The 15316-nt window shown below is 41.5% G+C and overlaps 1 protein-coding gene across 9 annotated transcripts in view; it reads left to right on the forward strand.

Moving 5' to 3' along the window:
* NTRK2 (neurotrophic receptor tyrosine kinase 2) overlaps window positions 1-15316 on the forward strand; it is a 373097-nt gene that overhangs the window by 140493 nt on the left and 217288 nt on the right. Inside the window, exon 15 of one of the 9 annotated variants that reach the window (XM_017859924.1) lies at window positions 8444-13646. The exons of the other annotated variants lie outside the window; for them this stretch is intronic. Coding sequence (XP_017715413.1) covers window positions 8444-8481 — 38 coding nt within the window. The 3' untranslated portion in view covers window positions 8482-13646. Of the gene's footprint in view, window positions 1-8443; window positions 13647-15316 lie in introns of those variants that run through there. 9 annotated transcript variants of the gene reach the window in all.

Raw genomic sequence — 15316 nt, forward strand, 5'->3', positions numbered from 1 at the left:
AGTAGAGTACGGATGTTGATTCACCATAGCAGAGAGAGTATGTGTCTCACATACAGAAATCTCTGGAGGTCAGTGAATCCGCCCTCGTCTCGCTCGCGCTGGTCTGAGGTCTCCGCGATAAGTGCTGGGTCTTCTACAGGCCTTGAGCCACCTGTGTGCTGTTGCCTGTCTGCTCTCCAATGCTATCTATATTTTTCAAGCGCTCTTTGTTCTTCATGGATTATTGATTCCATTATTTATAAGTCTCTGTTTTATTGCAACTATGGAGTATGAAGTCACAATTGTCGTACTTATGCCATTATTAATGACACTGTGTTAGACTTTTTAAAAACATCTCTTAAAATAATGTCAGATGTTTTGGGTACCTTAAATTTTATTTTAAAAAATCTAAAATGCATTTTTTTTCCAGTGTCTTGGATCTGGTTGATTTTTAGCATGGTCACCATAATTCCTAACCAAGCTGTTATATTTGGAATGCCTTAGCTGGCCCTCCATACTTTAAAAAGAAAAATAAACTGTGAAATCTGGCGTGTGTATATAGAAATTTATGCCCTTTACAATCCAGGGTTTTCCTCATATATAAATTCTACTTGAACCAAAGAATTATGAAGGGACTTGCTGCGCTCCAACATGAAGGAGTCAAGGAGAAGAGAGAATCCTTCAGAAAGAGGTGTTGCTGTGTAAAACCACTGAGGTTGGCACACGCCCCGCTGCTGTAAGACATTGTTGAGCATTAGGAAAGACAGTGAGGTGGGATGACTTAGCAGCATGGGCTTATTCCAAAACGAGCTCTTTGAGCAAATAAAAATGTCCCTGACAGCAGAGGCTTCTAGAACTGTGGGGTTAATTTAACTCAAGTCAGGGGTTCTGTTGGCTGCCTCAGTCGGAACATATATTAGGCTGTGACCCTGGGATTGGCTTTGCACTTTTCAAGTTTCCTATTGAGAGTCTGCTTTCAGATGGAGTAAGCTCTCTGTTTTAATGGGGCTTTTTGAAATGGGTCACCTGCTAAGCTTAAGGAGCGTGCATAGTGATCTGCCGTTGCCAGTATCCTGAGGGTGCCACCAGATGTGGAAAAGCTGTAGGAGCATGGATTCTGTGCTCGTGATGTGAACGAGTGGGTTCTCTTGAAGACTGATGAACAATTCAGGGATCTGCCCTTATAAACCTTGCTAGGATAAGACATGATCACTGGGGTTTAAGTTGGATATGCTTCCCAGGATCTGATCTGGGACTTTCAATTTCTCTTACAGAGAAATGTCAATTAATGCCCCAGGTGAACTGACAAAGGGCAGGATGATCACCATTTCAACCTAACCTTCCCCAGATACCAACAGAGTACCAAATGAGCCAGTGCCCACCCTGCTGTGGAGGAGAGGCACATTTTAATTCTCGCTGTAGCTGGGTAATGTCTGAGATTGAGCAAGTTCTACTAATGGTTGCTCCTGGGAAAGGGCACTAGAGAAAAAGGGGATGTCCGGGTAAAGAACCTTCTTCCTTCCTCATAATCTTCCTCTGTTTTCAAGTTTGGGCACATGCATTTCTTTGGTAAAAAGCTGAGGCCAGAGAAGTGTCTTTGAAGCCTGGAAGCTCCCTGCTCTGTGGCCACCCTCACCCTCGAGGGTCACACATCTGCCTGCAGCAGCGTCAGAAGCAGATATGCAGCCCTACCTTGGTCTGGGAGCAGGAGCTTGAGCAGTGAGCTGTTAATGTCCTCGCTTGTGGGGGTGGACAGTGAGGAGGAGGCGATAAGGCAGCAGCACATGGAGAGAGGGATACCGTCCGTGGGTCTTGGGATGACCACTTGAACTAGGTTCCTTGAAAAGCCACAGTTCAGTCCTCTGAATGAGGACTTCAGCAGTTTCACCTTGTGGGCCCTATATCACAGGATGCTGGCCTTCCAGGAAGCCCTTGGCCAGACGGAACCCAGGCCTTGCATTTTATCCCACTCTCAGGCAGAGTTGGGTAATTCATGTTTATTGTAGTCGGTTCGTGGGGATTATTAACCCCACATATGTGTGTTTCACATTCCAGAATACTTGCTGCTTAGCTGAGGTTTCATTATCTTTTGCTGTGAGCTGATTTAAATGGAAATGGGATTGATCAGGTGCCTGTATTCAAGCGAGGGTAATTTGTTCGACCCTCTTCAAGCTTGATTGGGATTTGACTTTTGGGACTTGCAGCAATAGGCAGAGACATCGGCCACACATAAGCCCCGCTGACTGTTGCTATCTTAACATGCATCCTAAATGTTAAAGATCTCCAAACTCTATTCCTGAAGTATTGCTTGGGATGCCTGATGAAAAAGTGTTGCTTCATGACAAATCCATTCACTTCTTGTTTGGACTCTGTAGGTTTCGGCACTTTGGCTTCACATACTATAAAGAACTGGCTAGAGTATTTTGATGAAAATAAATTTAGGCACAAGATCTATGGTGGCAGCAGCCAGTGCATACTCTTCTGTGATGACATATATTGCTTATCTGTACGGAGTATTTGAATCACTGATAAGCCCCTCTAGACTTAGAATTGTGGAATGACATCTTTAGGAAAATGTCATTTCACTCTACAGATATCTCCCCTATAGATTTTTCAGTATATGTTTATTGAAGCAAGACAGAAAAGCTAGACACACCCCTGGAGAACAATAGATTAATTTGGGTGTCTCCATGTGGTAGTAGTAAAACCTTTTGAGCATCTGAGTACCTGTCAAACTACAAATTCATCTTTGTTTTTCTCTACTCCACTTACAGCAATTTTAGGTGATTCTGTGGATAGGGCAATGGTTTCCGTCTTTGGATGCATTCCCTATCCTCTGTGAAGTCTCTGAAATGGTAGTTGTTGAGTCCTTGGACACTTGTCATCGGGGCCTGATGATTAGAGCACATCCTCCTTAGAATTGTTGAGTTTTAATTGTGCAATAACTTTAGCTTTCCTTACAAATTCTAGCTTTGCCAAGTGTGCTTTCTATTTTCATTTTCAGCTCATAGCGAAACTTTATTTTGCAACATCAAACCAGAACATTTCCTTTAAAAGCCTTCCTGACCATCTCAGTAATTTTAGTTTTTCACCTCCAGCTAATAAACGGACCATGTTTTTTTCCCCTTTGTCCCACATACACTACTGTCATTTTGATCAAAGTGAGAATTAGAATAAACCAAGTCTAGCACCTTTTCCCCAGGAGCTTAAAATGCTCCAGGAAGTACTCACTGGGTGTCCACGTGTCTCACTCTGTAGCCTTCACTGTACTTCTGAGAAAAATGTGATTTTGTACTGGAAGCTTTGGAGTGCCTGGATTCACCCAGTTGCCAATGAGAAGCAGCAGATCCTGCATTGTGTTGCATCATTCCTTCTCCTTCAATTCAGTTGGGTTGTTGAGTACACTGGAATTTGCTATGGTTTGAATGTCTGTCCCCTCTGAAACTCATGCTGAAACTTAACCCCCAGTGTGGCAGTGTAAAGAGTTGAGGCCTTTAGGAAATAATGGGGTTATGAGGCCTCTGCCCTCATGAATGGATGGGTTCATTCATGGATCAGTGGATTAATGGATTATCACAGGAGTGGGACTGGTGGCTTTATTTAAAGAGTAAGAGACAGCTGTACTAGCACACTCAGCCTCCTGGGCATGTCATGCCCTGTACTGCCTCTGAACTCTGCAAAGAGTTCCCACCAGCAAGAAGGCCCTCACAAGATACAGCCCCTCGACCTTGGACTTGTCAGCCTCCGTAACTCTAAGAAATAAATTCCTTTTCTTTATAAATTACCCAGTTTCAGATATTCTGTTATAAGCAACAGAAAACAGGCTAAGACAAAGAAAACTCAACATTTAGACCTTACTATTGTGAAACCGAAAATGCCTTCAACTCTTGGTATTTGTACGAGGCTGTGTTGAGCATAGAAAATGTATAGACATGCTCCCTCTGTCCTCCTGTGGGATGCAGTCTGAGACGGAGGGAAATCAAAAGAAAATAAATACAAGTTTTAAAAGGTGCAAAAGAAGGTCCATGAGTGGAAGTGAATGCTGCACAAGTTTAGAGGAGGGTGAAGTAGGTAGGTACTTGCAGGAGAAGGCTTTTGCACTGGACCTTGAAGAATAGTCTGAGTGTCTCAAAGGAGAGCTCATTTGGTGGGAGGAGATCTCAGGAGAAGGGATAGCATGTGGACAAAGTACATCCTTGGGAAGCAAAAGGGATGTTTAAGCAACTTCTGGATTGAGCACAGAGAAGAAAGAAACAGGACCAAGACCAGGACCTAAATTTATATATGGGGAGATTTCTGCTACGGGTACAGAAGATACCTTTGTCAAAGAAGGACTGACAATTCCGAGGCTCTGAGTTTAGATTTTAGCTCTCTCGTTCATTCTTGGGTGACCTTGGACAATTCACATTCACAATGTGAGTTGAGTGAGTTATCTATAAAAGAGAAAAAGCGACAACAGCAAGGGATAGTTGGTGCAGCAACAAACAGATACGAAGTGCTCCACAAACACCAAATTAGGACAACTGGTGTTTAAGCCCAGATGCTGAAGCAAAGCACAGATGTACCTTGCTCACATCTCACTTTGTGATGGAAAGCTTTTTGAACCCACTGTATTCTAGACACCTGATGTTATGAGAACACAGGAATTGATTATTTCATTTTACCCAGTAAACATTTTCAGAAGACTTACAAGGCATTTGTTTTGCTTTCCAATGAAGGTGAGCTGCTACCCTGGTACCCCATCCACCAGATCATCTCCAATGGCACCATGCCACACAGATGCTCAAGTTGGCAGTTTTCTGCTTGAACTCTCCCAATGACAAATGTGATAAGATTTGCTTTTTTAGATAGCAGCTGCATCTTTCTTCCGTTCCCTTCACTTCCTTTGGGCTCAGCAGTTTTCCTTTTTGCTCCAGATAAATTGCTGTTAATTTAAATGTACTGCAGATCCTTGCCATTTTATGGCTGATTGCTTCTGAGTAATAGGAGGAAAATGTGTGCATGTTTGAATGTAAATAAATTTAAATGGGTTGTGAGCCAATGATAAAAACGCAGAGCACTTCACTGACCTTCAACTCGCTTCCCTGCCCAGCCTTTCCCTTTGAAAAGGTCAATGAGTAGGTCCTCAATCAGCAAATAGCAGAGGTTGAGTTTCAGGCCACATCCGGTTTCTTCCTTCTCTGTTTTCAACTTTGACTTTACATCCCAGTTCTCAGATAGCACCTGCTTTATCCTTGTTCCTATATAGCTCAGCTAGTGCGTGCAATGGTGGCAAAGTTTCTCTAAAGTTGTTTTTGATAAAGGAGCTGGTCTCACGGTAACTACCATGCACCATCGGAATGCTACAAATGCTTCAGAATGTCACATTGTCAAAATATCTATATTTCAGGCTCATAAGCTAGACAGCTCGTTTGGCTGCTAAACCCACAAGATGTTCAGCCATTTGTTGTGGTCTAAAAACTTTCCCCCTCACTAGGAGAAAATAATCCTCTATTGTTTTATATCATTTTGTGGTCCTTCGAGTTTTTTATAATATGAGAGGGCAAAAGTTACGAGATCCTGGTAGGTAAATTGTGGCCTGGATTGAATTTTGCCATCAATCTCTCTTGAAATCAAATTAATTTTTCAATATGTAGTGGAATATCTTCAGTCTGTACACAGTGTGGCAAGATCAAGGGTATGAAAGGGTAGGGTGACTTGCCTTCTTTGAGGTGAAGGGTGGTGGAAGTGGTAGTCTGAATGCATATTGCCTACAATTGCAACAGGCTGGCTTTTCCTCAGAAGAAAATACCGTAAGTGTTTTTATGCGGGCTTCACTTGTTTTTATGGCATGGACGTGTGGAGCTGAGATCTACTTCTTGGGGAAGGATGGATCACAAAAGGCAAGCACAAGAAGGTTGCAGAGGGACACTTGACATCAATTGAAATAGGGGCCAGGGCAGTTGCATCCTGAGTGGATGGCAGTGGTCCAGTAGAACCGTCATCTGGCAAAGTTAGCTGTGTTTCCAACTGTAATAATTAGTGAGCCTGGAGGGGCTTGTGGCAGGAAAATAGCAAATAGACACAAAGAAAGAGAAGCCTGGTTAAGTTACTGCTGTAAACATGCTGGGATTAGTAAACTCTTGGAGTTCCTGTGCCATAAACCCATTGGAAATAAGGCTTTATGCCAGCAGTTTAATCGTTGTGTTATTGAGTCAACAAATCTTTTTATTCTGGGGTCATGCTGTCTCTATCACTGAGTTTCTCCTGTTTTTGTTGACAAAGTTGCCATCCTTATATTAATACTCACATTGTTTCAGTGGGAAGGAATTTGAGCTCCACCCTCTTACAAGATAAGAAGTTTGATTTGTTAATTTGGCCTGCTCATTTTTCGTGCTATAGTGCACTGGTAAACTAGCTCAGCTTCTGTTTGCCTGGAGGCGAAACTGTTAGAAGGAGACTGGAGACAGATATGAAGGAGAATTAATCAGTGCCACTGAGTGCTTCCTAAGTTCTCAGGGCTTTTGTGGGTGACTAAATCCATAAATGATGTTTGGCATCTGTACCGAGTTCTTTTGGAAGGGCAGAAGGGAGAAATGCCATGGAAATTAAGCTCCGTAGACTTGTTTAGCATTGTTGTAAATGATGACACAGATTGGTGGTGGTAGTTACAGTTCTGGAGGCAGATGACACCAGCGCTTGGCAGACCAGACGCCAGGTGGAGGAAGACGGAGAGTCTGCATGGTTGGGCTTGGAGGTGCCATCCAAAGTTGAACTTGAAAATGTCTTGAAGATTTCTATTATGATATGGTCTGTTTTGCCACTTATGGATCTCATAAAGATTCATGCAAATTAATCACAGAATTATGTATACTAGAACCTTCACTGATCCACTGGGTTTCCATGGGCAAGTTCAGTGAAAGCTCACTGTCTTCTTCTTGCACTTTGCCCTAGTTGACTGGCTATGGAATTGGAGTTTCTGAGTTGGAATCTGAGCTTCATCACACACTAGCTGTCGGACCTTGGGCAAGCTGCCTCCAGCTCTGGGCCTTTGTTTCCTCACAGTAAAGAGGTCACAATAGTAGAACTTATCTCATAGGGTTATTGTGAAGATAAAAAAGGATAGTTTGGGCACAATGCTAAGAAGAGAACTGGCACAAAGTAGATTCACTGTCATTTATTGAGCAAATTATTTACTTATCTTTCTTTTTCTGTGAAGCAATGAAGTATTTGAGGTCAAGGAACTGTATTTTCTTTATTTTGTAACATTTATCACAGTGTCTACTGTTTCGTTGGTGCTTAATAAATTAAGTAGGATTACTTAATGTTAGATATTACATATCATATTATTTATATATTATTATATGTAATATATACATATACTATATGTCTTATAGATATAATATATACATATACAATATACTGCATGTTGTATGCTATATATTATATGTTATATAATAAATATTATATCTCCATATGTGTCAGATATTTGCTATAATACTTAAAGTTAAGCAACTAATCAATTATTTTATATTAGGATTCTTACAAAAGAATAGCCGGGCATGGTGGCTCACGCCTGTAATCCCAGCACTTTGGGAGGCCGAGGCAGGTGGATTGCTTGAGGTCAGGAGTTTGAGACCAGCCTAGGCAACATGGTGAAACCCTGCCTCTACTAAAAATACAAAAATTAGCTGCGCATGGTGGCTCATGCCTATAATCCCAGCTACTTGGGAGGCTGAGGCAAGAGAATCGCTTGAACCTGGTAGGCAGAGGTTGCAGTGAGCCGAGATCTCGCCACTGCACTCCCGCCTGGGCAACACAGCAATACTCCAAAATAAAAAAAAGAAAAGAAAAGAAAAGAATCTAACTATTTGTATTGTCTAGTATTTCACCAGTTAAAGTTAGCCAGTTCTCTGGGCCAGTTGCTGAGTAACTAATCAGTTCTTTTAGAAACAAATTGCTAAAATTAGCTGGGGAAAGAAAATCAGGATTCGGGTAGTTAGGTATTGTTGAAACTAATTGCCCCCACCCATAAAGACAAATATTAGGTTGGTGCAAAAGTAATCATGGTTTTTGCCATTGAAAGTAATGGCTTTACTTTTGCATGAACCTTTATATAAAAATTATTCAAGGGTCATTTGTATTGTACACAGATGTTTCCTCCTTAAAGTAAGCTGCTAACAACTGATACAGTTATGGGTGGAGCTGTATGCAGAAATCTTTTGCATTTCTTTTCCTTGTTTCATGTACCATGTAAAATCAGTTTTAAGTTTAAAACTAAGTTGCTCAATAATGAGATGCACATTTTCCCCCAACTTCTGTTCTGTTATTATATATTGCTCTATGTTTTAAAGCATATTCCATGTTGTGTCTCATTTTTGATGTTTATTTATTATGTTCATTTGAAAGTTATTGTACTTGTATGTTAATTTTCATTGATTTTTCTTTTGAGCATGACTTATGTTTTATTTTGTGTTTCTTTTAGGTTTTGTTTTGTTTCATAAGATCCCACTGGATGGGTAGCTGAAATAAAGGAAAAGACAGAGAAAGGGGCTGTGGTGCTTGTTGGTTGATGCTGCCCTGTAAGCTGGACTCTTGGGACTGCTGTTGGCTTATCCCGGGAAGTGCTGCTTATCTGGGGTTTTCTGGTAGATGTGGGGAGTGTTTGGAGGATGTACTATATGAAGCCTGCATATATTGTGAGCTGTGATTGGGGAACACCATGCAGAGGCAACTCTCAGGCAGCTAAGCAGCACCTCAAGAAAACATGTTAAATTAATGCTTCTCTTCTTAACAGTAGTTCAAATATAAAACTAAAATGAATTCCCATTGGATTGTACTTCTCTTCTGAAAAGTGTGTTTTTTGACCCTACTGGACATTTATTGACTTAATTGCTTCTGTTTATTAAAATTGACCTGCAAAATTAAAAAAAAAAATTAAAGTTGGGAACAGGTATAAGTTCACACTAAATAGTCTAATCTACATGTAACACATATTTTAGTACGATTTTCTATAATCAGCACTGAATTCAGAGGGTTTGACTTTTTCATATATAACACAGTGACTTAAAGAGTTAAGGGTGTATATGACATCACTCTGGGGACGTGGTAGTGTTATTAAAAGGTTATTTCCTTCACTGTCAATAAAAGTCCAAATGTTTAGCTTAAGTCTGAGAGTCAAACAGTGTTAAGGATTGCCTTAAAGTTCCTTAGCCAGCAAAACAAAACAAAACAAACATTTAAAACATTTAAAAGGAAGAAGAAGGAAGAAAAAAAAAAAAAACAAGAACAAGCAGCAACAGCTGTTTTGTTGGGGCTATAGACTTAGGTTCGGCATAGTCAATTTCAGAATAACTAAGGGTGGAATATATGCATATGGTAAAATTATAACCTTGCCTTTTTTTATTTGCCCTGGGCGATCCACCTGCTTTTTAGAAGTCTGCCGAGTGAGAAGGCCACAGTATCTCATGCTGTTTGCATTACAGAACTGTAGCTTTTCTACTCTGAAAAGGCCCGGGAGCAGAATGGCTGGCCTGCTGTGAGCAGGAGAGGAGATTCTAAGAAGGATAGTCCCCCAACAACATACTGTCATACTGCTGGGTTTTCATGGGTAGGAAAGCTTGTCCTGACCCCAGCAGCAAAGAGGTGGCAGGTCGCTAATGAATATGTGCTTTATAATGTCCTTCTTCATTGCTGAGAGGGCAGCCTTAGAGCTATGGATTTCTGCATCCCTCCTGAGTCTGACCCATGGACACCTGCTTCATTCACTTTAGCATCACAGCGACCTTCATATGCTGTGTTCAGTCTGTGCCAGGCAGTATCCCTGTCCTGAAGAGAGGTTTGGCTATCCCCATCCCACCCCACCCTGCTCCTTTTTTGTCAGGAGGACTTCAGAGCCAGGCCTGCAGCATTTTGTTTGAAAACACAATCAGCTCTGACTGTTAGACATGCACACAGACACCATAGCTGGATTGGAAACTTTTTTTTTTTTTTTTTGGAAATAGTTGCACAAAGGCTGCAATTTAGCTTTGAGGTTCTATAGATTTTTAACTAGTCCAACACAGTCAGAAACATTGTTTTGAATCCTGTGTGAACCAAGGCATTAATCTTAATAAACCAGGATCCATTTAGGCACCACTTGATATAAAAAGGATATCCATAATGATTTTATACTGTATCCTTTACATTAGCCACTAAATATGCTATTGCTTGATACAGACCTTTCACAGAATCCTATGGATTACAGCATTTCACTTGGCTACTTCATACCCATGCTTTAAAGAGGGGCAGTTTCTCAAAAGCAGAAACATGCTGCCGGTTCTCAAGTTTTCCTTCTAACTCCATTTGAGTGTAAGGCCAGCTGGCCTTCCATGTGGGGAGGTCCAAATATTTTCTAAATTCCCATTTTCTTATTCGCGGCTAAATGACAGTTTCTGTCATTGCTTAGATTTCAATCTCTCCCAAAGGTGTTGATTTACAAAGAGGCCAGCTAATAGCAGAAATCCTGACCCTGAAAGAAAAAGTGAAATTCAAGCTGTGAGCCAGGCAGGAGCTCAGTAAGGCAAAGGTTCTTGACAATCAGCCTTTTGGTACAAAAAAATTTTTTTAAGCTTTTATGTTATACCATAGAGCCATAGAAAGGCTATGGATTGTTTAAGAACTATTTTAAAGTGTCCCAGACCCAAAACGGAAAAAAAAAAAAAAAAAAAAGAAGAAGAAGAATATTTGTACCCAACAGCTAGAAGGATTGCAAGGTAGATTTTTGTTTTAAAATGTAGAGAAGTGGACAGATAAAGCAATTTAATATATCAAAGATCCGTTGACATCTCCTAGGGAACGATGAAAACAGCAGGCTATTAGAAAATTGTTTCATATGATTCTCGTGTTCTTTTCGGTTTTTTAATCCCTAAAGATCACGATCAGTAACATAGTTTCTCTTTTCTGTGCTCTAGATCACCCCTTTTCATCATTTTGCTTTCTGTCTCCCCTATAAGAAATGTGCTTTTTAGAGCTTCCCAATGGCATGTGTTGCATTTTTGCAGCATTAGAAAAGGAGAGGTAGCATTTTTGCTGAAATCGGGCCTGTCACTCTCCAACTAAAGGTTCTGGCACTGCAGTGCCAGGCAAGTCTCCTAAATGAACAGAATGACCTGTATGAGCCGATGCCTGCCCTTTCAGAGGGGCTGCTGTCCCGTCGCAGCCAACTGTGCCCCCACAGGAATGGGACCCCAGGCTTCCAAATCTTGTGATTCTTTAGGAGAAACGTGAAACCTGGATTTTGTGTGAAGTGTCCCTATTGTTAAAAAGTTGGCTCAGTTATTTTTAAAATATTTTGTAAGCCAACAAAAGTCTGTGGGCTGCCAGTTTGTTACTTTTGTCTTAAAACATGATCATTGTTCTCTCACTGTATCCTTCTGTCTTTCTTTTGCAAATTCACTTTTGTTTCTTCCTGACCTTGCCATTGGTCAGGGCTTTGTTACCACAAGCTAAGAAATTGAGTTTAACAACCCAATTATCTGAAACATGTCAATTACCTTTGCTCCTCTCCTATAATTCCCACCATGCTGTGACCCTCAGCTGTCTGCCCTTGCTGGGAATTCTGCACCAATGTCTTCCCTCAACCCATTCTCTGGTTGGTCCTACTCCCGTGTAGCCAGAGACATCCTAGCAAATCCTTCCACCTGTTGTATCTGATACCAATTTCTTTTCGGCAGCGCTCATGTCTCTTGGCCCAGTCAAGTGCTGCCAGGTTTAGATAGGAAAGTACATGTCCCATTTTCATGGGTGCCCTTAATGTGGTCCAAGTCCTGTATCTTATTATATTTACTCATGGCTCAGTGGGAGCCTCCAGAGACCCTCTCAGGCTGCTGATCTAGACTAAGGAACGCGTCCAGTATCCTCACACGAGACATTGACTCTGTGACGACAAAAGTACCAATAGTCTGAGGCTAAGAAAGGTTCATCTCACAACAGGAAAAACAAATGTCAACATACATTAGAGAGAATTGATTCAGGGCTTTTCTCTCCCAGTCTCCCAGCAGGGACTGATTTCATTTCCGACCCATTAGGTTTTCTTTCCAGAAATAGGTAGCAAGGACAAGAACTAAACAATCCCAGTCCCACCCAGCAACACAGAACACAGGAGTTTGCTTTTGGCTTCTCACTTTCCAAGTGATCCTGAATCAGGCCCAGAATAGCTGAGGCTTGGAGCATCTCCTCAGACAGAGCAGAGGTGACACCTGTTCAGCGGTGTGTGGACTAAATAACTCGAGGAGCTCAAGAGAGAACACCAGTTTCACGCCAGGTGCGAGACACAGCACGATGGAGGGAAGCCCGCTTTCTCTCTCCTCTTCTGTTCTCTTTATTCCTTTAGGGCACCTGACTTCTCTTTCTCCTCTCTCTCTGTCTCTCTCTCTCTCTCTCTCTCATATTCTACATTGACCCCATGACCAACTGAGAATGTATTTTTGTTTCATTGGATGTTTCGCAGAATTAAAACACGCACAACTTTTTATTCCTCCATTGCAAAATGGAGTCAGGATGCTACAGAGGCCCTGTGCTTTCTTCCTTTGCATGATTTACACCTCCACCTATTTTGGTGCTAGCTGCCTAGGACTTCTCTCTTGGTTTGAATTTGATTCCTTCACACTACACTAGAAGTTCATTTCATCTTATTTTGTCCATTAGGTTTGGACAGATATGGAGGGACAGATATGGAGGGACAACTGGAGTGAGGACAAGCAATTCCATACAATATAGGGTCTCTCAGGGTTGGTGCATCCAGCCATGTGGGCAGGGCCAGTCACATCTAGTCTATGTCCCCAGAGCCTCTGGAGTTATGCAGCGTAGCTGACTCATCTCCAAGGAAATTAGTACAGAAGTAACCACTCTATTAAGTGTGCTCTGCTATGTTCACATGCCTGTAGTACCTGCAAACCATGCCAGGTTCCTCTAAAGACATAGGAGAAGATTAAGGACTCTCTTGGACAGACCATGAATTGAATTTGCTGCTGGGTGCTGCCAGACTGAATTCGGTTGACAGAACTCCCAGCCCAGGAAAGTTCCATGAAAGCGGCTGTCGCAGAAGGAAATTTCCCACTGAAGTCAGTCCATTTTCAAGTTTTGGGCTTCAGAGGCAAAAGAGTGTCCCAGCCACCTGATTTTGATGGTGAGGTAACTCTAAGTTTAATTCAGACTAGTGTTGCAGTGTAGCTTTGGCATGGTCATGAACGAGCACCCAGAATGTGTTGAACCAACCCCCACCCCTAACTACTGACTATGACTGCAGTAGGTTTTTATTGGGAAAAAAAAATGTGTGAAAAGCAAAAGAAAGGAACAGAGTTTTAAAATCACCTTTATTGTAAGTCAGTCCATTTGTGAATTGAGTATAAACATATGCAAAGTAACAAGAGATTCCTAAGACAAATCCTTCAGTTTCACCCACTTCATGTTCAACCATTTGCTGTAATCCAGAGGCAGCCTGTGAATCATTCTCATGCCCTGTGTTCTTTTTTTTTTTCCTATAATGTTCCAGGTTTAAAAGCCATTTTTTTCCACATTTTCTGTAAATAATGGATAATCATTTTTTAAAATTTTATTTTTAGTGCTGTTTTAGCGATGTGGATAGATCATAAATGTACTTGCTGAATTCAATCATTTTTAACAAGCCAATAAAGTTTGATAATTCACTCCATGTGTCTTGCATTCTCTATAGATCTTGTGTACTTCCTCACACGTCCGCAAGTGTGTGCTGTCTCCCGAGTACTCTTGGTTGTGTTCAGAACTGAAGACATTAGAAGAAATAGTGTGAGAAATGTCACTGAGAGTTTCAGGGGAGTCCCAAACCCATTTCAGATTCTGTGATAAATTATCCCGCCAAAAAGGACTTTTAAAATTTCTGTCAGTATGAATTGTCCATTTATTGTTTACTGATTTTTGCATCAGAAATATTTTCATTGGCTAAAAGGCAATCCTTTAAAAAAAAAAAAAAAAGCTTATGGGAATTTTTTTTAAACCCTAAATTCTATGGCAAAGCCCTTTGGTATTTAAAAAACTTGAAATGACCCAGGTCACAACAAGAGCGTATAGTCAATGCTCTGTTTGTCTATTCCAAATGACTTTGTGGACATATAAACATAATGACTTGGGCTTGAAAGCGAGAGAGAGGGGAACATGTTGGATGTAGAGGGAAGATACCATGAGACCATAACTGTTAGCATGGTGCCCACACTTCATGTCCCTTTTGTCTCGATCCTCAGGTCAGCTGCATGGTTCCTGCCCCATTTTTCCCACTGAAAACAGTACGTAAAGTGAGATTTGTAGGACCTCAGGCTCTGATTCATTTGAGCTTGCCATCCCCTTCTGTTAACACCCAAGGGATTTTGCTCTAAATCGAACTTAGGGATTGGAAAAACTAATCTAGTGTGACCTCATGCTTTATCAAGTATACCGCCCCTCTTTTAAAAGCCCAGTGTTGGGCTGGGTGTGGCGGCTCACACCTATAATCCCAGCACTTTCGGAGGCCAAGGCGGGCGGATCATGAGGTCAAGATTTCAAGACCAGCCTGGCCAACATGGGGAAACCCTGTCTCTACTTAAAATACAAAAATTAGCTGGGCCTGGTGGCAGGTGCTTGTAATCCCACCTACTTGGGAGACTGAGGCAGGAGAATTATTTGAACCCAGGAGGCGCAGGTTGCAGTGAGCCAAGATTGCGCCATTGCACTCCAGCCTGGGTGACACTACAAGATTCCATCTCAAAAAAAAAAAAAAAAAACAAAGCAAAAAAAAACCCCCAGTGTTCAGTGTTAGTGACTTGTGCTTTTTCCAAACTCCCTTCTCCATTTATTGAACTGAGAACAGGTTGCATCTAACATCTGAAGGTCACATGATAATTTGGAGTGGCAGCTGTTTGTCGCAGACTATGCAGGTTTGAATCCCAGCTATGTCCGCAAACGATATAATCTTGGGAAAGTTCTTTCACTGCTCCATGCTTCTGTTTCTTCCTTTGCAGAATGAGATGATGGTAATAAGAATAGTACAATACTTACCTCACTGGGCTGTTATAAGAGTTAAATGAGATGACTCAGGTAAAGCCCTTAGCACATTGCCTGGCAAGTGGGACACTTGGTATTGCTAATAGCTAATACTTCAAAAGAGCTCTGGTTGGCGGGTTGTTGGGTGTACCTCAGTAAATGTCCAAGAATTACAAACCCACTTGCATATCTTGGTCATATGCAGATTGTGTGGTTGCAAATAATGGAAACCAAATGAAAGGAAACTTCACTCACTGGGCCATCCTGGGTGTGGCCCAACCTGTGAAGACTACTTTGAAATTGTTTCAGGAGTTATTAGGATCCT

This window comes from Rhinopithecus bieti, unplaced genomic scaffold (genome assembly GCF_001698545.2).
Source record: "Rhinopithecus bieti isolate Rb0 unplaced genomic scaffold, ASM169854v2 scaffold_51345, whole genome shotgun sequence".
Taxonomy (NCBI): domain Eukaryota; kingdom Metazoa; phylum Chordata; class Mammalia; order Primates; family Cercopithecidae; genus Rhinopithecus; species Rhinopithecus bieti.